The sequence below is a fragment of the Schistocerca americana genome, chromosome 8 (genome assembly GCF_021461395.2).
Source record: "Schistocerca americana isolate TAMUIC-IGC-003095 chromosome 8, iqSchAmer2.1, whole genome shotgun sequence".
Lineage (NCBI taxonomy): Eukaryota > Metazoa > Arthropoda > Insecta > Orthoptera > Acrididae > Schistocerca > Schistocerca americana.
The window spans coordinates 140,982,285-141,004,916 of NC_060126.1; the positions used below are offsets into that span (position 1 = coordinate 140,982,285).

General features: G+C 41.3%; 1 protein-coding gene across 2 annotated transcripts in view; it reads left to right on the forward strand.

Annotated features, from left to right (window-relative positions):
• Positions 1 to 8,862, forward strand: part of LOC124545417 (myb-binding protein 1A) — a 110,343-nt gene extending 101,481 nt beyond the window's left edge. For both annotated transcript variants that reach the window (XM_047124334.1, XM_047124335.1), the window contains one exon: positions 7,813 to 8,862. In XM_047124334.1, coding sequence (XP_046980290.1) covers positions 7,813 to 8,341 — 529 coding nt within the window. In that variant the 3' untranslated portion in view covers positions 8,342 to 8,862. The remainder of the gene's footprint in view (positions 1 to 7,812) is intronic.
• The last annotated feature ends 13,770 nt before the right edge of the window (positions 8,863 to 22,632 follow it).

Here is a 22,632-nt window from a genome sequence, read left to right on the forward strand (position 1 = left end):
CCTACGTACCTCGACCTCCCAACCATCGACCGGTACTTCCACCAAACGACCTTCCAAGAAGGCTCATAGGAAGCACAGTTCTCCTTCTCCGCCACGGCGCATTTCTTCTCCTGCGCCACCCAGCGGTTGCCGCCCCAGGCCGCCATCCGTTTTGCCTGGCCGCACCGCTGGTAGCCGAACATCTGGCCGTTCACCGGCGGAGGAAGCTCCCCCTCCCGGCCATCTTACCAAGATGCCCGATGAACCTATAGAACCAATGGACGATGACTGTCCGCCTACTGATAGCGGCGGCAGTGCTCGCTCGAAGCCAGGCCCTCAGCGGCCTTTGAGGTGACCCCTTCTTTGATCTTCCTTTTCTTCTTATGATGGCACTTATTCACTGGAATGTTCGCAGCATTCGCTCCAACCGAGAGGACTTGAAGTTGCTGCTCCGCTTGCACCGTCCGCTCGTCGTAGCCCTCCAGGAAACGAAGCTACGCCCATGCGATCAAATTGCCTTGGCACACTACACCTCTGTGCGTTTTGACCTACCCCTGTGGTAGGTATCTCGGCTCATGGAGGGATTATGTTGCCGGTCCGGGATGATATTTACTACGATCCCATCACGTTGCACACCGGCCTGCAGGCAGTTGCCATCCGAATTACTCTCCCCACTTTTACATTTTCCATTTGTACCGTTTACACTCCATCGTTGTCTGCCGTTACCAGGGCAGACATGATGCAACTTATTGCTCAGCTACCTGCACCATTTTTGTTAACTGGAGACTTCAATGCCCACCATCCCCTTTGGGGCTCTCCAGCATCCTGTTAGCAGACCTTTTCAACCAGCTCAATCTTGTCTGCCTCAATACTGGCGACCCTACTTTTCTTTCGGACACATCTCACACCTATTCCCATTTAGACCTCTCTATATGTACTCCCCAACTTGCACGCCGGTTTGAGTGGTATGCAATTTCTGATACATATTCGAGCGACCACTTCCCGTGTGTTATCCATCTCCTGCAGCATACCCCCTCTCCGTGCTCATCTAGTTGGACCATCTCCAAAGCAGACTGGGGGCTCTTCTCTTCCAGGGTGACCTTTCAGGATCAAACCTTCACAAGCTGCGATCGTCAGGTTGCACACCTCACGGAAGTCATTCTCACTGCTGCTGAATATTCCATCCCTCACCCTACTTCTTCTTCACGTCGCGTACCGGTCCCCTGGTGGACCGCAGCATGTAGAGACGCTTTACGTGCTCGTCGACGTGCTTTACACACCTTTAAACGCCACCCTACAGTGGCGAATTGTATCAATTATAAACGATTACGTGCACAGTGTCGTCGTATTATTAAAGAAAGCAAGAAAGCCAGCTGGGCTGCTTTCACAAGCACCTTCAACAGTTTTACTCCTTCTTCTGTTGTCTGGGGTAGCCTGTGCCAGCTATCTGGCACTAAGGTCCACTCACCAGTTTCTGGCTTGACGGTCGCGAATGACGTCCTTGTGGCCCCTGAGGCTGTCTCCAATGCCTTCGGCCGCTTTTTCGCAGAGGTTTCGAGCTCTGCTCATTACCACCCTGCCTTCCTCCCCCGCAAACAGGCAGAGGAGGCTAGGCCACCTAACTTCCACTCCTCGAATCGTGAAAGTTATAATGCCCCATTCACCATGAGGGAACTCGAAAACGCACTTGGTCGATCATGGTCCTCCGCTCCAGGGCCTGATTCTATTCATATTCAGATGCTGAAGAACCTTTCTCCTGCGGGTAAAGGTTTTCTTCTTCGTACTTACAATCGCATCTGGATTGAGGGACATGTTCCCGCATGCTGGCGCGAGTCTATTGTTGTCCTGATCCCTAAGCCGGGGAAGGACAAGCACTTGCCTTCCAGTTATCGACCCATCTCGCTTACCAGCTGTGTCTGTAAAGTGATGGAGCGAATGGTTAACTCCCGTTTGGTTTGGCTGCTCGGGTCTCGACACCTACTTACCAATGTACAATGTGGATTTCGTAGGCGCCGCTCTGCTGTTGACCATCTGGTTACTTTGTCGACCTTCATTATGAATAACTTCTTGCGGAAGCGCCCGACCGCGGCTGTGTTCTTTGATTTTGAGAAGGCTTACGACACCTGTTGGAGGGCGGGCATTCTCCGCACCATGCATACATGGGGCCTTCGCAGTCACCTCCCTCTTTTTATTCGTTCCTTTTTAATGGATCGACAGTTCAGGGTACGTGTGGGTTCTGTCCTATCAGACACCTTTCGCCAGGAGAATGGGGTGCCACAGGGCTCAGTTTTGAGCGTTGCTCTCTTCGCCATAGCGATCAATCCAATAATGGATTGCCTCCCAGCTGATGTATCAGGCTCCCGTTTCGTGGACGATTTTACCATCTATTGCAGCGCGCAGCGTACGTGTTTCCTGGAGCGCTGTCTTCAGCGTTCTCTTGACCGTCTTTACTCCTGGAGTGTCGCCAATGGCTTCCGTTTTTCTGGCGAGAAGACGGTCTGTATTAACTTCTGGCGCTACAAAGAGTTTCTCCCACCGTCCTTACGACTCAGTCCCGTTGCTCTCCCATTCGTGGAGACAACAAAATTTTTAGGTCTTACATTTGACAGGAAACTTAGCTGGCCTCCACATGTGTCATATTTGGCTGCCCATTGTACCCATTCTCTAAATGTCCTCCGTGTTCTCAGTGGTATGTCGTGGGGAGCGGATCAAACCATCCTACTTCGCCTATATCGGTCGATCGTCCGCTCCAAGCTGGATTATGGGAGCTTCGTATACTCCTCTGCATGGTCATCCATCTTACGCCGCCTCAACTCCATACAACATCGGGGTTTACGACTTGCGATCGGAGCGTTTTTTACTAGTCCCGCCGAGAGTCTTCATGCTGACACTGGTGAATTGCCACTCCCCTACCGGCACGATATACTGCTTTGTCGGTATGCCTGTCGGCTACTGGCAATGCCCGACCACCCGTCTTATCGTTCCTTTCTTGACGACTCTCTCGACCATCAATACGGGTTGTATGTCTCTGCCCTGCTACCCCCTGGAGTTCGCTTTCGTCGCCTCCTTCAACACCTTAATTTTTCACTCCCTGCAACCTTTCGAGTGGGCGAGAGCCACACGCCACCTTGGCTCCAGGCTCAGGTTCGCGTTCACCGTGACCTCAGCTCGCTCCCAACGGAGGTTACCCCCGGTTCAGTCTACCACTCCCGTTTTGTCGAACTTCGTTCGAAGTTAATTAATATGACCTTCATTTATACAGATGGCTCTAAGACCAATGACGGGGTTGGGTGTTCTTTTATTGTCGGGGCACAAAGTTTCAAATACCGGCTCCATGGCCATTGTTCGGTCTTCACAGCTGAGCTCTTTGCCCTCTAACAGGCTGTTCTTTACATCTGCTGCCACCGACATTCTGCATATGTCATCTGCTCCGATTCCCTGAGCGCCATCCAGAGCCTTAGTGATCCGTACCCGGTTCACCCTTTCGTGCACTGGATCCAACGCTCTCTTCAGCAGCTGGTGGACGTCGGTTCTCCGGTTAGCTTTATGTGGGTTCCTGGCCATGTCGGTATCCCTGGGAACGAAGGTGCAGATGCCGCGGCCAAGGCTGCGGTCCTCCAGCCTCGGACAGCTTCTTGTTGTGTCCCTTCGTCAGATTGTAGCAGGGTCATTTGTCGATGCATTTTATCGCTGTGGCATGCCGATTGGGCTGCACTTACAGACAACAAGCTTCGGGCCTTGAAACCTCTTCCCGCGGCTTGGACGTCCTCCTCACGCCCTTCTCGGCAGGAGGAGGTAGTTTTGGCCCGGTTACGAATTGGACACTGCCGGTTCAACCATCGCCATCTGCTGACGGCTGTGCCGGCACCGTTCTGCCCATGTGGGCAATTGTTGACGGTCCGCCACATTTTAACGTCCTGTCCGGATTTTAACACACTGTGTCTTGATCTTGGCCTGCCATGTACTCTAGATGCCATTTTAGCGGATGACCCACGAGCAGCTGCTCGCGTTCTTCATTTTATCAACTTGACAACCCTCTCTAAGGACATTTGATTATGCTGTTTTTTTTTTTAATCCTTTGCCTGTCAGTCTGTCTTTTATCGTGTTTTCCGTTTCGTTGCTGTTTTAAACTTGTGACTCACGGTGCATTCCTAACGTAGTCTGGGCGCTAATGACCGTTGAAGTTGGGCGCCCTAAAACCACAAAAAAAAAAAAAAAAAATAAAAAAATAAAAAAAAATAAAAAATATCCTAGTGAACAGGTGGTTGGTAGTCGTACCTATATAAAAAACTGTGAAGTGACTGCAGCATAGCTGCTAGTATATGAGGTCAATTCAAAAAGTTCTACAACATTCGTAATTTTGCGCTAGCAGTGTGTTGGAGCAAAATGTGGTTGGTGTCCCTGCAAACGCCTGTGTTTAATGTGCAACTGCCGGAAATTTTATTGTTGCACGTCTGTTAGTTACTGTTCAGTACTGTATTGAGTAGAATGTTGTGTTGCACAGTTTGTGAATTTTGAGATGGTAGAGGAGTAATGTGCATGCATTAGATTTTGCGTGAAACTCAAGAAAACCTTTACAGAGTGCAGGAAGCCTACAGTGATGAGTGCTTAAGCCGTACTCGGTGTTACGAATAGTTGACACGGTATAGAAATGGCCGGAAGTTAAAGAAGACCGTCGGTCAGGTCAAGAACAAATCCAAAATGAAGAAGATTTATACCAATGAAAAGAGGAAGTTTCAGAGTTTTTTTTGTCATGTTTGATATCAGTGTAATAAATTTAATAATTTGTAATTAATCTGAACGATCTGTAGAACCGGATCACTGGTGCTGTCCACTCAGTAACAGCAGATACACTTTCGCACATGTGAGATGAGTTTGGCTACCATATTGTGGTTGCCATGCAGTCAATGGTGGCCACATTGAACGTTTATTACATTTCTAATTATTAAATAAGTATTAAAAATTAATTAATTACAAATTATTAAAAATTAATAATTTTTTTTTAATTGATGTCAAATGTTATGAAAAAAATTGAAATTTCCTCTTTTCATTGGTATAAAGCTTGTACATTTTTGATTTGCACTTGAATACATATGAATTTTTGAATTGTTAGCAAAGTGTTTATCGCCAAGCGTGAACGTGCATCATTTTCCTTAAGAGTTCTTGCTCTGAGGGGGATAGGCAGGCTGCTAGCTTGTTGATGTACATAATATCTAATAATAAATCAATATACAGCTCTAAAACCGGCAGTATATTTACAATGTGCAGCAGATATTTTTATAGGCTGTACGTCTATATTTCTTCTGGCGATTTATCGATACTTTTTTCTCTATATATTGAGAGCCAATAATGATATTTTTTTTAAATGTCGATGTATCAGATTTCCGGTATTTTAAAAAATATCAGCAGTCCTACCAGTAATGCTCATGTCAGGAACGTCAGTGGAATTGTGTGTGCTAATTGAAGACTGACTAAAGAGATGGCAAAAGGATGTTACATTTCAGTTGGATCATGTCATGAAATCTTGACACAGCATCGTGGAATGTATTGTGTTCCAGCCAAGTTCACCCCAAGGCTAATAAGTTAAGACCAGAAAGACCTCCGCCTCGCATTCTGCGGAGAACATTTGGATCATGCAAATGAGAATGAGATGTTCCTTAAGAGAATTGTAACTGGTGATGAGACTTGGGTCTACAGTTATGATATTGAGACCAAGATTCCATCTTCATGATGGGTTGGGAATGGTTCTCCAAGAGCAAAGAAATCTCTTCAGGTCAGATATCAAAGTCATGCTGATAGTTTTCTTTGACGTTGAAGGATTAGTTCATCATGAACTCGTACCACAGGGACAAACTGTTAATCGATGGTACTTTCGGGACATGCTGTCATGCCTGTGAGAAGGAAATGACTTGAAATGTGGTGAGACAATTCATGGCTCTCCCAACATGATAACGAATGTGCACATTCATCCCTGTATGTGAATGATTATTGCATGAGAAACGAAATCAGTGTGCTGCTTCATCCTCCGGACATTCCAGACCTGGCCCCTGCAGACATTTTATTGTGTCCGAAGTTGAAAACCCCATTGAAAAGATGAAAATTTGCAATCATAGATTTGAGAAAATAAAATTTGCAAATGGGGGCTTCATGGGGTATAGCAAAAGGCGTACCAAGATTGCATCAGGAAGAGGAAACAGCATCGGGAGCAGTTTAACAATTGTGATGGAGAGTATTTTGAAGGAGACAGTATACCATAAGTAAAAGTTAAGTGTAGAAACATTTTTTGGACAAAGTTCCAAAATTATTTGAACAGCCCTCATATTGCACGGCTGCATTCACCGATGACCCCGCCTCTGATGGGGTAAGATAAAGCAGTGAATAGACTGGAATGAGAAGTCCTAGGTGTATGAACTGGGCAGGTTTTGTACATGGGTGCTTCACAGGATATGATCCTTGTGGCAACGGGTTGAGGGGTAGCATAGGGATGGACTTCGATGTTGTGGAAGTTGGTTGGTCGATGGGAAACCACTTTAGGAGGGGTGGAAAGGATCGTGATTAAGCTGGTCCTCATTTCAGGGCATGATGAAAAATAATTAAAGCCCTGACGAAGATGTGGTTCAGTTGTTTCAGTCCTGGGTTGTTTGGGTTACTGTAGATGGACCATAAACAAGTTGACATAGGAGGGTGACGTGGGCTGTGCCACATATGTACTTCAAAGAAGTTTTTGTGTGTTCGTATATGTTGTATACCAGCATGCTGCATAGCTTTTTATATTGGTATGACTACCAACAAGCTACCCACTACGATAATGGCCATCGCCAAACTGTGGCCTGAAGCAAAGTGGACCACTCTGAGGCACAACATGCAGTTGAACATTACATTGGGGATTTCAATGTCTACTGCATAACCTGTGCAACCTGAAGTCTTCCCTCCTCCATAAGCTTTTCTGAACTGTGGAGGTGGGAGTTATCCTTAGAACACATTCCCTGCTCTTGAAATCATCACAACCTCGACCTATGGTAACTTCCTGTCCCCACACGCTCCACCAAACAATTTTTGCCCTTCTGTCCTATCACCCACTCCCAATTCATGCCCCCTCACCTTCGTGTGTGCTGCTGTCTGCAAATGCATGCACCAGACTTCACTCCATGGCGAACTATTCTCTGTCTTTCTCTGCAGTTCACACACTTGCTTTCTAACTTGTACCTCACATCTTGCCACCTTATGACATCCACACCTCTATTAATTTTTTATTCCATTAGAGTCGGGTGCATCAAACAGAAAAACATTGTTATTAGTGAACTTTCATAACCACCTATTCCTAAACATAACAGCATGTGCTATCAACCTTTAAAGTGCTTATTGATTATCTTGCTCTGATTATGCTTAAAATTTTCAAAATTTTCATTGCTATTAAAGCTGTAGCCATGTTCAAAATTTTCATTAATAACTGAATAAAGAATGACTTACTGAAAATGGATGATTTGGCACAATATATGTATGTCACTATAGGTTTTTAGGTTTAGTCAAACAGCAGACCATCTTATGGTAGTAAAAAGACAGATTACGCTAAATATTTGCATAATATCCATTTTTCTCTGGTTCATTGCCATATCTTGGATATGGATTCAGTAAGGCTGTAGTAGTTTCCTCATTTGACACAGTTTTGTTGTTTAGAGATACTATTCAAAAGAGATTTTAATGTTTTAATCTTTTCTTGGCAGGGTTTTGCAGTCATACAGTTTTCTAAAAGCCATCACTTTTTGGTTGCTAACAGTTGAAGATGATAATATCATCTTAAAAATTTTAATTATCTTTTCATCTTATTTCCAGTGCGAAAAAAGCTACTAAACAGAAAGAAGAAAAGCCAAATGGAGTTTTTGTGGATAAAATCAAGGAGGAAGTTGAAAAGCATACACAAGAACTTGATTACGTAAACAAAGATGATGTTGATGAACCCTCAGAAAATGACAGTAATCAAGGAGGAAGCAGTGAAGATGATGAAGCTGGAAGTGCTGTGAAACTGTCAAAAAAGAAAGAAAAGAAGAAAAGGAAACATTCAAAAAATAAAGCATTAATGAAAAAGGAGTCAAAGCAGTTACGTTTAAATGCAGTGTCAGAAGGGATGGACAATGTTACATTTTCTGGCATTGACATTGCAGAAATTAAAACTGACGACGATGAAGCGAAGAACATTTTAGTGAAGGGCAGTTACAAGATAATCCAAAATGGGCATGTGGATGGCATGGATTCTTCACTAGATAATGTTGAGCTAAGCATAAAGAAACGAAAACACAAAGAAAAGAGTGTAAGTGAATCTGTGAACAGAAAAAAGAAGAAAATTGATGTGTCTGAATTGTGAATATATACTCCTAATGAATAACAGAAGGTGTAATAAATGACTAAAAACATAGTGTGGCATTCACAAAGACCGTATCAATCGCCAATTTCCATTCCATACTTTCCCGATTCTGTAAACTTAGTTCAAATCTCATTCTGGAATAACAGACTGATGGTTTTAATTGCTGGTTATCTGAGGACATCATAAATTGTTTTAGTGCAACTATTTGTCATTATTACTACATCAGTAATTTTCGTGATTTGTTCTCACATCTTGAGGAAGTTGGAATTAGAGGGGAAATGCCGAATAGTCATTCAGCGTGTATGGAGAAATTGCCATACCTAAAGAAATTCTCGTTATTTGTTTTAGCAATGTTTACTGTTGTATGTGGTTGTTACTGTTTGAAAAGCAGCAGTATGTGATATTGTACATTTTTGTATGTATGTGAGATAAGTATTTTTGTTGATATACTGTTTCCAGTAGCTGTTAATAACTGTATACATATGATGACTGAAATACATGCATTGAATTTTTTTAAATAACATTGTAAATTGGAGTCATTCAAATGACCAAATTAATTCTTACAAAAGATAAGGGAATGACAAAACGGTCACATGTGAACTTCAGTAATTGTGGCATATAATGAAGTGTGTATTTGCTGGATGATTAGTCTAAGGGACTAATCTTTCTCTCTTGAAACTTTTTTGTGTCATATAGAATACTTACTTAGTGATTAGAGAACCAAGTGGAGGGTTTAATGGAGGGCTCTTGAAACTTTTTTGTGTCATATAGAATACTTACTTAGTGATTAGAGAACCAAGTGGAGGGTTTAATGGAGGGCTTAACCCAAAGATGCAGATGTTTCAGTCAGTCTCAGATGCTACATTGTGAACATTTGCTATCAAGTGGAGAATTTTAGCACCTGCTCTCAGTAGATCAGGCATGTACTATACAAAGGAAGTGATTGTTTGGGTAGTACATGTTTTGTGAACGTTGTCATATTTAGGTTGGAGGAACCCCTCCATAGAATAAATGTTGAGTTACCTTCAGTAACTGGAGAAAAATCATCCGTGTCACTCTCAGAGGAGTATTATGTCCTTGTAGGTAAAAAAGAGGAAAAAATTAATGTGGTAACTACAGGCACATCCATGGTAAGATATCAGAATTAGCATCAAATATTAAAGGTAATAGTACCCACGTAGTGTTAAAGACAAAGCAGGCTGAAAATGAAAGTTAAGAGCACTGAAATATTAAAGTGAGATTAGATTATATAGGGAGTTTCACAGTTCTTGTTATAGGCTTCTAGATGTTGTAGAGAGCATTTAGTATATAAAGGTTTCATAAGAAACCTGTGTTGAGAAATGTGCCATTTGAATGTAAAATGAGATTGAAGATTGAATCACTTCTAGATCTCCCACTTCACAGTATGCACACAGTGAAGACAGCTCTGACCTGTATGCTCTACATCAGCCCTTGGCATGGGCAGTGTTTCAAGACTTGTCATAGAGTTACTTCGCACGTGATGAAGGGTATGTTCTTCAAAGTTGAGAGTACAATGCATGCATTGAACACTACTGTCAATCCTCCTAGTTATAATTGTACCAGTTTCTTGCAGTTGAGTGAAAATGTATTGTGGTGTTGTAAGTACCACACGGACTGACAATGGCGCCCTCATAGTTTGTATGCGTACTGTGAAGTAGGGGTTTGAAAGTGATCTGATCTCCAAACTTGTTTTATATTCAGGTGGTACATTGCTGGACATGAGTACTTTTTCATTACTTTACCTGCAAATCCCCACTACACAATCCTTAGAAGCCTGCAATGGGAATTGTGAAAAACACTATATTTTGCAAGTATAGGCCAGACACTAGTATTGCTTCATGAATATTGTCATAAATAACTTGGTAATATCTATATGAGTTATCTCAATGTGTAATAATCTAGGCGAAGGTAAGCATCAGAGTTTTGTCTAAGATAGTAATAGGATGCTTCTATAGACCACCTGCCTCCTGATCAGTAATGGCAGAGAGCTTCAAAGAAAAACTTGAGAATGTTATTGGTACTGATTGTGATATTGTAATACGGGTTTGCCAGCTATAGAATGGTGGGAGTCGTTGGATTAAAACTGGTATGAGAGCCAAAGACTTGGTGAGAGTGTTTTGGATGTATGTTCGCAAAATTGCTGTGAGCAGATAAGGAAAAGACATGAGGACAAAATCTTGGACATGCTGGTAGCTGACAGGCTTGAACCTTTCAAACCGATTAAGATACAGGAAGTCACATCAGTGATCATACAGCTGTTAAAGCATCACTGATTACTATACTATTATTTAAACTAGTTGTCACTTGACAGGCGATGGGCTGCAGGGCTCCCGCCACCGATAAACCAATGGCAGCCGGCGCTGTCGGCTACCACTGCGTTGCCACTTCGCTCTGCTGAGATGACTAAGGCATTGTGCCAGCCAGTCCTCAGCGAGCTGTTGTAGACGTGCGGATGAGAGATTTGAGTGACTTGAAGCTTAGCGTCTTTACGATGTCTGATGAAAGTAGTCACAAGAGAGGGAGGCCGAGGCTTCACACTCCTCGGAAATCTCCAAATAGTGGCGGACATGGCGTCGTTATACGCAGTCAGGCGCGTGAATACGTGCGTTCCTTAAGGGAGTATTTTGAGAGAGAGAAGGATGCAGGAGGGCCTCTAGTTCCTTTGGATAAGGTGGTGGAGCGAACTTCAGCTGCTCTGCAAGTTAGCGAACAATCAGTAATAAGAATCTGCAAGGAGAAATTCACGAAAGGAGGCTCAAGTGAATCATCTAAATTGGAGACACCTGGGAAAAAGAGGCGACTAGAGAAGAGGGCCACAAAACTTGACTCTTTTCAGGAAGCTGCCATTCATCGTCAAATATACGTATTTTATTCGAGGAAGAACACTCAAAGAACTACATGCTACCCTCACAACGGCTGACCTGTTTCAGGGTAGTAAATCGTCTTTGTTGCGAGTCACGAAAATGTTAGGATTCCGCTATAAATCCATCTCTGGCAGAAAGTTACTAATGGAACGCCAAGATATTTTAGCCTGGCGATGCCGCTTTCTTAGAGAATTAGTGGGGACAAATTTTGATGATATCGTTTAGCTTGATGAAACGTGGGTGAATGCCGGACACAGTTTAAAAAAGGCTGGACAGACGGTACCATCAGCAGTAGTATGGCAACTCCGATCGGCAGAGGGAAAAGGGTAATTGTAGCACATGCCGGAAATTCAAAAGTTTTGATTCCAAATTGTCTGCTGCTATTCAGTTCAAGTAAGACCTCCGACTACCACGAAGACATGAACCACAATACTTCTGTGAAATGGTTTGAAGACTGTGTGCTCCAGAACTTAACAAAAAACATTATCATTGTTATGGATAACACTCCTTATCACTCAGTAATACAACATAAATCACCCACAAAGGCAACGAGGAAAAACGACATTGTTAGCTGGTTACAGAAACATAAGGTACAGTTTGACAGTAGTTTGACACGGGCAGAATTATTAGAATTTGTATCGCAACACAATCCAAAGAACCCGATTTACATTGTGGGCATAAAGTGCTCAGATTGCCTCTTTAGCAATGCGATTTCAACGCAATAGAGCTTATTTGGGCTCAGGTTAAACGGCATATTGCTGCAGAAAATAAGAAATTCACATTAACCGAAGTGGAACACCTTTTGAAAGAGGCCGTTGAAATTGTGACATCGGAAGACTGGCAGAAGGTAGTACATCACGTGAAAGGAGTGATACAGGACGCATGGAACAATGAAGGTGTCTTACAACAAAGTGTCGAAGACTTGATTATATCTGTCAATACGAGCAGCGACGTGGATTGTTCCACTGACTCTGAATCTGAATTAAGCGGTGTTTTCGCATTGTCTGATTAGTGTGTAGTGTACTTACTGCCATTAAATATTGTGTTTGTGAATTTATTTCGATTAATTCTTATTCTTGTTGTGAGACTAAGAAATACTGTTTGGCCAGCTCTCGTCATCTCCTTACGGTAAGTTAGACTGAATTTTAATTCTATTTCATTTTGTATATACACCAAGATGTTATTCAATGTGTGTAATAGTTTTCGAGATTTGCAATTTAAAGAAAGAAACTTTTCCAGACGCGAAAATTTCTCACACTTCAATAGTTAATGTAACAACGGCCCTAATTAAAATTAAGAAAAGAAATTTGATGTGCTTGTAGATACCACTCAGACCGATACTGTATGTAAATTTCAAAATATTTACATAATATTTATAGGAGATTTTAAACGTCATACTTGTTTCGAGTTCAGTACTGATAGGGTTGCTTAAAAATGCTGTTTTCAGAAATTTATATACAGGAAACTTAATGCACTATGAAAACTTTTAAGGATTCTTTGCCGAGTGCATTATTTTGGTAATTAATGGAAAAAAATATTTTGCTGTGACACCAATAGTTTTTCAGTAATGACGTGATAAGTTAGAAGCTGTTCGCGAAATCGAGAATGTAAATGGTTTCAAACAAATAATAAAACAAAACAGCTCGTTGATATGTATACATATATTGCTAAAATTATGCATGTGGAGGAAGAATATATACAAAGAGATTCTTATTAATGTTCATAAAATCCTCAAGACGACGTTGAGATAAGTAATTGAATGTAAGCCATATGGGACCGCAAATGTGGGGAAATACCACAAAAGTGGATAAGAGAGAGAGAAACAGTTTGTCTGATGGTTTAGATAGACTGATGTCGTAGTTAAAACTGACTGTAAATAAGAGAACTAAACCGTACATTCTCACAGCACAACATTTTCTTTCTCACAGTCAGATTTAACAGAAAACTAGTGTATTGTTTAGGTGTTGACTGCCTGAATGTTTATTAGAGATTGTTCGAAACTTTGAAGTAAATCGGTGAAGAGACTTTTGTTAACAACATTTGCCTATTATATCTTACTATATTCATATATTATATACACATTTAAAAACATAATTTATAGCCATCCAAATTTTATTAGAGCATTGTGTAAGAATTGAAGTAAATCACACGCACAAGATTTTTGCCAACAACAGTTGTCTTTTGTAGCATGTGTCCATCTGAATATTTATTAGATGTATTGTGTACAGATCTGAAGTAAATGATTTGATAATGAGCTTAGGCCCAAAACTAGTCCTCAAGTAATAAAGACAATTAGTATTGCAACTTCGCCCGCATCTCGTGGTCGTGCGGTAGCATTCTCGCTTCCCACGCCCGGGTTCCCGGGTTCGATTCCCGGCGGGGTCAGGGATTTTCTCTGCCTCGTGATGGCTGGGTGTTGTGTGATGTCCTTAGGTTAGTTAGGTTTAAGTAGTTCTAAGTTCTAGGGGACTGATGACCATAGATGTTAAGTCCCACAGTGCTCAGAGCCATTTGAACCATTTTTTTATTGCAACTTCGATGGTTCTCTGCACTTTATTGTATAATTTAGTAAATTTGCTAACAACCTTTCCTGCTTATATAAGGTATAATACTTACTGTATATACCATAGATACACGTATTAAAAAAATGTGTCGCCCATGTCCATATGAATGTTCGTTAATGATTGTGCTAATATTTTTAGTAAATTGGCCAAGAATTTTCGAGATTTTTGGTAACGTTAAACTAAGACTTGGCTCTATATAATAGTATAGATGATATAGTTGATAACGTCAAGAGCCCCCTGAGACTGTTTGCAAATGATACAGCTGCTAATATGAAGGTTGCACTGCCAGAAGATAGTAGTAAAATGTGGAAAGACCTGCCCAGGGTCGACGATTGGTGCTGGGACTAGGAGTTGACTGTAAACTTCAGTAAGTATAATGTATTGCCCATAAATAGGCAGAGAGCCATTCCAATTCAGTTAAGCTGTTGACAATACATAGTTGCAAACGGTAACAATCAGATAATATCTATCAATAAAAAGTGCCTTAAAACACTTGTTTGATCATTTCTAAACTATTGTTTAATAGGAGGAAGGGGGGGGGGGGGGGGGGGGGAGAGAGAGAGAGAGAGAGAGAGAGAGAGAAGCAGCAGCAGTAGCACATTTAGTGATGATGTGGAATACCCCTAGCTGCATACAGGCGTTGATATACTTCAACGCCTGTATGCAGCTAGGGTTATTCATTTAATTGTAATTTCAGAATTTATTGTAGTGAACGTTTAAAACTTACATTGCTACCTGTCAGCCATTTTGGGTTACTGGACAATAGATCAAAAATTTTAGTTGCTACATATTTAACTGCTTTAATAACAGGTAATAAAGGACTTTTCTTCCTCTAGCATTGTACGTATGGACGTCATTATTCTTCTCAAATTGTGGTGGATTCTTTATGATGAATTTCAGTAGCAGCTATATGTACTATGCTACCACAGTAAAAATGCCTAACTTGCTGAAGAGATGCCTACAGGACGACCAAGGGTGTGAATGCCTCATATTATTCTTACTCCTCGCTTTTGTACAATGAGTACTTTGTTTCTAAGTGATGAGTGAACCCAGAAAATTATTCTGGAAGACCTTGTTGAGAGGAGATATGCAAAATATGACAGGATGTTTGTTTGGTTGTTTCCAAGAGTTGTTGTAATATGAAGAGCAAAAGTATCTGACCTTAATTGTTTGAGAAGCTGATCAATGTGCTTCTTACAGTTCAAATGTTCATAATATTTACACCTAAAATCCGGAGCATTCTGCCCTGTTCATGGACTCCTGTTCACATGGTGCACCAGTTAGTAGTTTGACTTTTGTTTGTTGTAGAGAACTGAATAGTGTGTTTTTTCTCAAAATTTAGGAGGCATCTGTTTTCAGAGAGCACACAACAATTCTGTGAAAATCATTAACAGTCTCATTTGTTGCTTTCTTTCTAATGACATTTATTATAATAATACTATTATCTGCAAAGAGTAACAAATCTGCTTGATCATTGTTGGGTGGGTAATTCACATTGATGAGGAATAGAAGTGGACCCAGAATTGGAACATGAGGGGCTCTGTTGTGATTTCTCTCGTCACTAAAATTTTCGCACCTTCCATTATTTATGCATTCTGTTTGTTAAGTATGGTTCAAACCATACTTGCGTGTTTTGGTTATCAAAACAAAATTAGGTAATGTGGCCCACTGGGACATCCCTTTTCCAAAATTTGGCCCACCTGTCAAAAAGGTTGGCCACCCCTGATATACACATTCAAAGACTTTGGAACATCACAAAAAAAATACCAACTGGCGATATCTTATTACTTAATTCTTTAGTTTTAATTCATGAATATTGTTCATCATATGGGGTTCTTACCGGGGGAGGTTAAAATTGAAATTTCAAGAGATCACTTCTGGGGAAGAGTTGGAGTACATATTACAAGGGCAGGTCAAATGAAAACCTTAAATATTTTTAAAAATATTATTTATTGTGCAGAAGTGGTGCAAAGCTGTATCACTTTTCAACATAATCTCTCCCACACTCAATGCAAGCCCTCCAGCACTTACAAAGTGCATAAATTCCTGTAGAAAAAAATTGTTTTGGTAGTCCACACAACCACTCATGCACAGTGTGGCGTACCTCTTCATCAGAACGGATCTTCTTTCCTCTCATTGCGTCTTTGAGTGGTCCAAACATATGGAAATCACTTGGGGCAAGGTCTAGTGAGTATGGTGGATGAGGAAGACACTCAAAATACAGGTGTGTGATTGTTGCAACTGTTGTACGGACAGTGTGGGGCCTTGCATTGTCATGTTGCAAAAGGACACCTACTGACAGCAGTCCACATCACTTTCATTTGATTGCAGGCCGCATATGATTTTTTAGGAGATCTGTGTATGATGTCCCTCTAGGCATGTAATGCTCCAAAATGACGCCTTTTTCGTCCCAAAGGAGTCAGTGTAGCCTTCCGTGCTGATGGTTCTGTTCGAAACTTATTTGGTTTTGGTGATGATCAATGGCGCCATTCCTTGCTTACTCTCTTCGTTTCCGGTTGGTGGAAGTGAACCCAGGTTTCGTCCCCAGTAACGATTCTTGCAAGGAAGCCATCACCTTCTCGTTCAAAGTGCCAAAGAAGTTCGTCACAAGAATCAACACGTCGTTCTCTCATTTCAGGAGTCAGCTGCCATGGCACCCATCTTGCAGACACTTTGTGAAACTGGAGCACACATGCACAATGGTTTGTGCTGACTCTTTCCTTCACTATGGCTCCAACTGCTGCATCGTTCTGTGGAGTCACAACTCATTGTGCCTGACCTGGATGAGGAGCATTTTCCACTGAAGTTAACCACCACGAAGACGTTTTAATGTATAAATTCTAAGAGTGCACATTCCAAAAAGAGTCAGAAAATTATTTCCTCCCATATACCTTTCGTGAAACGACCAGAACGAGAGAGTTAGACATATTTGAACTCATAAGGATGTTTTAGACAGTTGTTCTTGGAAAGAGGTAAATGATAATGATATGCAAAGTTCACTCTCCTACATACTGGAAGGTGACCTATATTATATAGCCTATTGTATTGGAGTTTTGAGATCGGTTCCCGTGCTTGCAGAAAAATAATAATGAATTAAGTGTGGGCCCGCCTTTTCGCAATTACACAGATTATTGTTTTGTTTTATCACCCAAACATGTTTCACCACAGTTGTTGCATCCTCAGTGGATTTTTTAACTATTTTCCTGAAATAAATACATTCACATTATTTTCAGGTTAAGGAACATGACACATCAGATTTTATTGTCATTTAAATTGTATGTGCACTTTATCTTTTATTTTGCATTGTGTGTATCCGGTGGCTGCCGACCAAAATCAGCCACAGATCTAAATTAGTATGCTATGTCATTTGCAAACATGAGGGATAATAAACAAAAAATTCTATGCACACAATTTTCTAACATCTCTCACGTTTGCAAATGATATGACATACTAATTTAGACTTGTCATTTGGTTGGCAGTCACAGGATACATGCAATATAAAATCAAAGGTTAAGTGCACATATAGTTTAAGTGACCACAAAATTTGATGTCATGTTCCTTAACTTGAAAATAACCTGTATGTATTTATTTATTTCAGGGAAATAATAATAAAACCACTGAGTGTGCCCCAACTGTGGCGAAACATGTTTGGGTGATAAAACAAAACAATAATCTGTGTACGTGCAAAAAGGTGAACTCAGTTCTTAATTTGTTATTATGATTTGTGGAGTATGGATGCAGATGCAAATTTCTGGACTTCGTATTTGATTGTGTGCTATCCGGATTTCCACACCGATGTATGAAATCAGCCTGATCTAAAGCAATACCTAGAAGTCTTTTTGTCTCAAGTCCTCAGGAGCAGATTGGAAAAGTGTGATTGCTTTTCAAAAGCTTTTGTCGAATCCTGGCTGTATTACGGGATAACTGAAATCTGGACATCACCATGAGGATTTTGGTTGGCTTCAGGTGTCATGAAGCATGTCCACACCAATATCATTTTGCCTTTGATTGGCAGCTCTTCATGATGTTAAGAGTACAGGTCCTTAGTTTTTGCAGAATGGTATTTTTTCAACAATGGAATCAAGTTTTAACTTCACTCACAAGGAAGACCTTGTGAAATCTGCCTGAAGCTGCCTAGTGGCTGGAGTGGACTGATATTTTGATGAGAAAAGAAATCCACAGTTTTTTTTACGTTTATTGAAGAGTGTGTGCACTCCCAGGTGCATCTTTAAATATATACATTTTGTGATATTTATATGCATATATAGTGCATTCTGTAACAAAATTCATGTATTTGTCTCTGTCGAGGTCACTCTGAGTTGTTTCGTGACCTTCCATTGCAGGGCCCTTAAAATTACACAGTCAGCTCTCGCTAATACAAACCTCGATAAATCGAATATCTGGACAAAACGAACTAGTCTGCTGGTCCTTACGAAAAACCTCGGTAGATCGAGGAAATCCAACTATTCTGGTACACTCGATAAATCAAAGCGATTGCCTTGACAGACCATCCGCAAACACTATAATTCGAATTGTTTCATCATTTAACTCTTTGCGTCATTCCTTTGTTTGTTCGATTGTATACCGATTACATCATATAGGCTCCAATAAATTGTAAAAATGGCTTCAAAGAAGTATATGCGTCTGACTTTCGCAGAAAATAAGCTCTTTATTGAGATCTTCAATGTGGACTGAAAAAGTAACAAAAATTTAGTGAAAACTTTCGGAATTCGGCTATCAAGGCAATAGGTAAACCTAATGGAGAAAGAGTGGATTGCTGAAAACATACATGCAGGCCGCGGACCTGGCAAGCTGAGTTCTCCTGTCTTAGTCAGTACCTGTCGGAGGTTATTTGCTAAGAGAAAAGGCTGTCACTCGCTGTTAACTGGTAGGTTCACCACTAGGGAGGTGGCTCTGTTGTCTGTTGTGTGGCGGGGAATACTTTTAGAGTACCCTGTTCCAGTCGCGAATGGTTCACGAGGAGGACAGTTGCAGGTAATCCTCTGTGTGACCTCGAACATCTCTAATTTTTACCTGCAATATACTGATTGACTCAAATGAAAAGAAACTGAAATAAACCGCCACATGTCTGTTGTAATATTTCATGCGCACGAATCTAAAAAGCAGAAAATAATTATTTAAATAAAAATAAATTTTTAGAAAAGACGTTCTCAGCTCCGGAAGACAGTAGCAATTTTTAAAAAATTCGTGAAAAAATGCCAGCAATTTCTTTCATTTCAGTTGCTTTCATAACATAAAAACTGAGGTAGTTAAAAAAAACCACACCCAACAATATTGCAAATTTTTCGAAGTCACATTTTGATCTTTGCAATTAATAAAACCGCTATTGGCATTAAATGCTGAAAACGGCCTTGTGCTTCGATGCACTTCTGCGTGCGTCCTAACATGTTAATATGCGCTTTGCGCAATTTTACCGCAACATTTCTCAAAATTTCGTTACGAATATTATTCTTCAAGTCTTCTAACGTTACTGCGATATTTGCGTATATTTTTCTCTTTAGACTGTGTCACAAATAAAAGCTGCAAGTGGTTATTAGATTCGGCGAACGCAGTGGCCGCAATTTTTTTGCTGACACTGCTTTTTCCTGTGGATCTTTCATGTGAAATGTGACTCGTCGCCAATCCTATGGGAATACAGCGTACTTACGTTCAATGGGGAGGGGGTTGTGCGTAAATTTCCTCAGAGATTCGCATACACGTAACAAACAGTGTTTACTCAATAAAAATGGGATGAGAGTCCGTTCTTGCTGACCCGGCACACAGCACTCCGACTTTTTCACTGTGAAGAGGTTCGTCACTAATCTTTTGTTGACCAATATGTGCTGTTCTGTGGTTTCACATGTACTGTCAGATGGGATCAGGCTTCATCACTCATGAAATACAGCAGCGGATCCAGCATTCCACTAACTGTTTGACACAGCCAGGTACAATAATTCACACGCCCTGCCTTGTCTTCCTCCTTCAGTTCTTGGACACATGTCATTTCGTAGGGCTTCATCCATATATGGTTGAAAGCACTTACGCGAAACCATCACTTGTTGCGACAATTTACGTGTCCGTTTCTTTGGACTCTTTAATATTCGTACTCGAATATCCGCGATTACAGCAGGTGTACGAACGGACCGGGCTTGATTATTTTTTGTGTTAGCAACTGACCCTGTATTGCGCCACTTTGTCACCAGGTCTTGTATACTGCTCTTTGCCGGTATGTAAACGCCAGGAAACTTCTTTGCAAGAATGTCTCGCGTTTCCCTGAACCGGTGGGCCACAACTGTGATTCATTCTTGAAGAGGATACATCTCGCTGAGATATTTACTTCACAAGTTTTAACCAAGTTGCAAAGGCTGCTGACAATACAAAACGTAGTCGCAACATCTTCGAAACAATAGATGACAATTGGCGGGCGACAATGAGCTGTGTAGTGCTCGTAGCAAGTTTCTCGTGCGCCAGCCCGTACGTTTTATCAACTGTTGCAAATATTCCCAGACATTTCCTTTGGCGTTGAGGTCGAGTGATTTAGTGGGCCATTCGAAATGCGATTGGCTGGCTGAGCCTTTGTTAAATCAGGAGCGTGTGCGCGCAGCCCTGTGGGCAGGGCTGTTATCTCGGAGATGAGCGTATCCACAGCTTATTCATCGTGAAGATATAAAAGAAGGGCAACACTTGGATCACCGAGGATGCCAAAACTCAGTTGATTGATGGAGTGCTGAAATCAAAATTTACAGATAGTATGCGTAAACCAGTTATGCTGACCACTGAAGCGCCGAAACTGGTAACTACACAATGAATAAGATTATAAGGGCGGCTTTATGCGTTTCATTTTCTTACAATAGTGAACGGCCGTGATCCCCAGTCAAAAGGATGGACATACAAAATCTGAGAGGGGTACGACTGGGATTTTTGCTTGTCAGTGCTAACGCGCTTCCGTCGTTCCCGCTGTAGTTCCGCAAGTGTGAGTCTGACAAGGGAATGGACCAATAAGACATGTCGAAACCTACCATGAAATTTTTTTACACAGGAAGAAAACGAAAGAAATGCACTGCCAAAATTTTAGCTGCTAAGAGGCACTGCAAGTATTTTGTAAAAAATGTTGAAGTTACACATTTTTGCCGTGCGAAGAACAGCTTACAACAACGATTTGTACAGCTCTGCCCGTCTAGTGCGCAACTCGGCGAATCATTCACGCAGGACCGCGTATCGGAATTATCCGGAGATCACAGACACCAATTTTAAGCACCTAAAGCCTGGTTCACAATGGAGCGAACACGTGCGTATGAGCATTTGCAGAAAATTCACTACCATTCGCTTGTATATGGGTAGAATCGTTTTTACTTGAGGAAAAGAAAGAGAACACGAGGCAGCAAACATTGCCTATGAACGCTGTATTTTTAGTTTTTGGAGCTAATATTCGGCATACAGGATACAGCTCTATCTTTTTAGGGCCACAATGCGAAACTTTGCTATTCAGTGAGGATTATTTTGCATGGCGGGCGCACTGTTCTAGACGAGAGTATGCAATATGGCGCAAGGAAGGAAGAATTTAAGTTTGTCAATTTGTATTCAAGCGTGACGTGCGTGGAGATCGTGCATTTTGCACGGAATTGCATCTCCATCGCTCCTTAGTACTGGTCCAAAGTTTTCCTTGTATGTCGGCTGCCATTTTACCCTGGTTTCTCATCACCATTGAGGGGAAATTTATAAACAACACTAATTGCCGACGTAGAGCATCATCTCAATAGGTGACAGAGCTATCATTTCCACTATGCGTGTAAGGTCTGATGGTAATATTATTATTATTATTATTTTTATGAAACAAAAATGGTCTAGTGGCAAAGCGCGCGTTTCGTGACCCAGAGAGCGCGGGGTCAAATCCCGTTCATACCACAATTTTTTCACTATGATTTTTAATCGAGCATTCACTTCTCACAGATGGTGGAGTGGCCACAAAAGACATGTGGTTCGGATTCCACGTTAAACTGCAGGTCTCCATTTTCCGATTAGGTAATTGGAGATGGTTAGGGACACGTGAGTAGTTGCAGTGGCATCCAGTTGAAAGACCTGCAAGAGGCCTACCGGGTACACCAGGCAGAATTCTCTTTTCTATTATTTGTTAACTTCGGTGAAAACCGGGCTTAAACTATGCAAGTATTTTTTTTGAATAACTTCATATAGACAGTTCATTTCTTGCACATGCAATTCTGGTAAAAGTGGCTAGCAGAGAAAATGAAACCATGGCAGTGTTTGACGTCACCAATTTCTATCAATGAGGACGTATAATTTGTTGAAATGAAATGTGTCTTGGAGTACTACATTTTATAACAATTCCTGTAGGCCATTCCTTATAATAATGTTCGAATGTTGTACATTTGATTATCAGTGAAACAGTTCTTTGTTTATTCCCTCTAGTCGTAACAAAAATGCAAAGTGTCTATTGAAGACAAAAACATACATTTTTCTTGCACCAGACACACCGGACAAAGGAAAAATTGACGCAGTCAGGCACTTCGCAGTAACCACTAGTTTTATTTAGACAGAACTGGGATGGAGGCAGAAATTGTCCCGGGCAATGTTTTGCATATTTCACTGCGTGCCAGGCATACTTGATCAAATTCGTAAAGCGTGGCGTATTTATGATCTGTCTGTAACTTTTATTTGTATTCTTCTTCTTTCTTACGAATTTATATGCTTTACTAGTGACCTTTACAGTTTGTGCTCTATGCTAAAAAAAATAAAATAAGGCCGCTACTGTTATCGAGCGTCTTGTGACACCCTGATCCAGCAACCTCCACCAGAGAATACCCACACTGTGACAGTGCCGCAA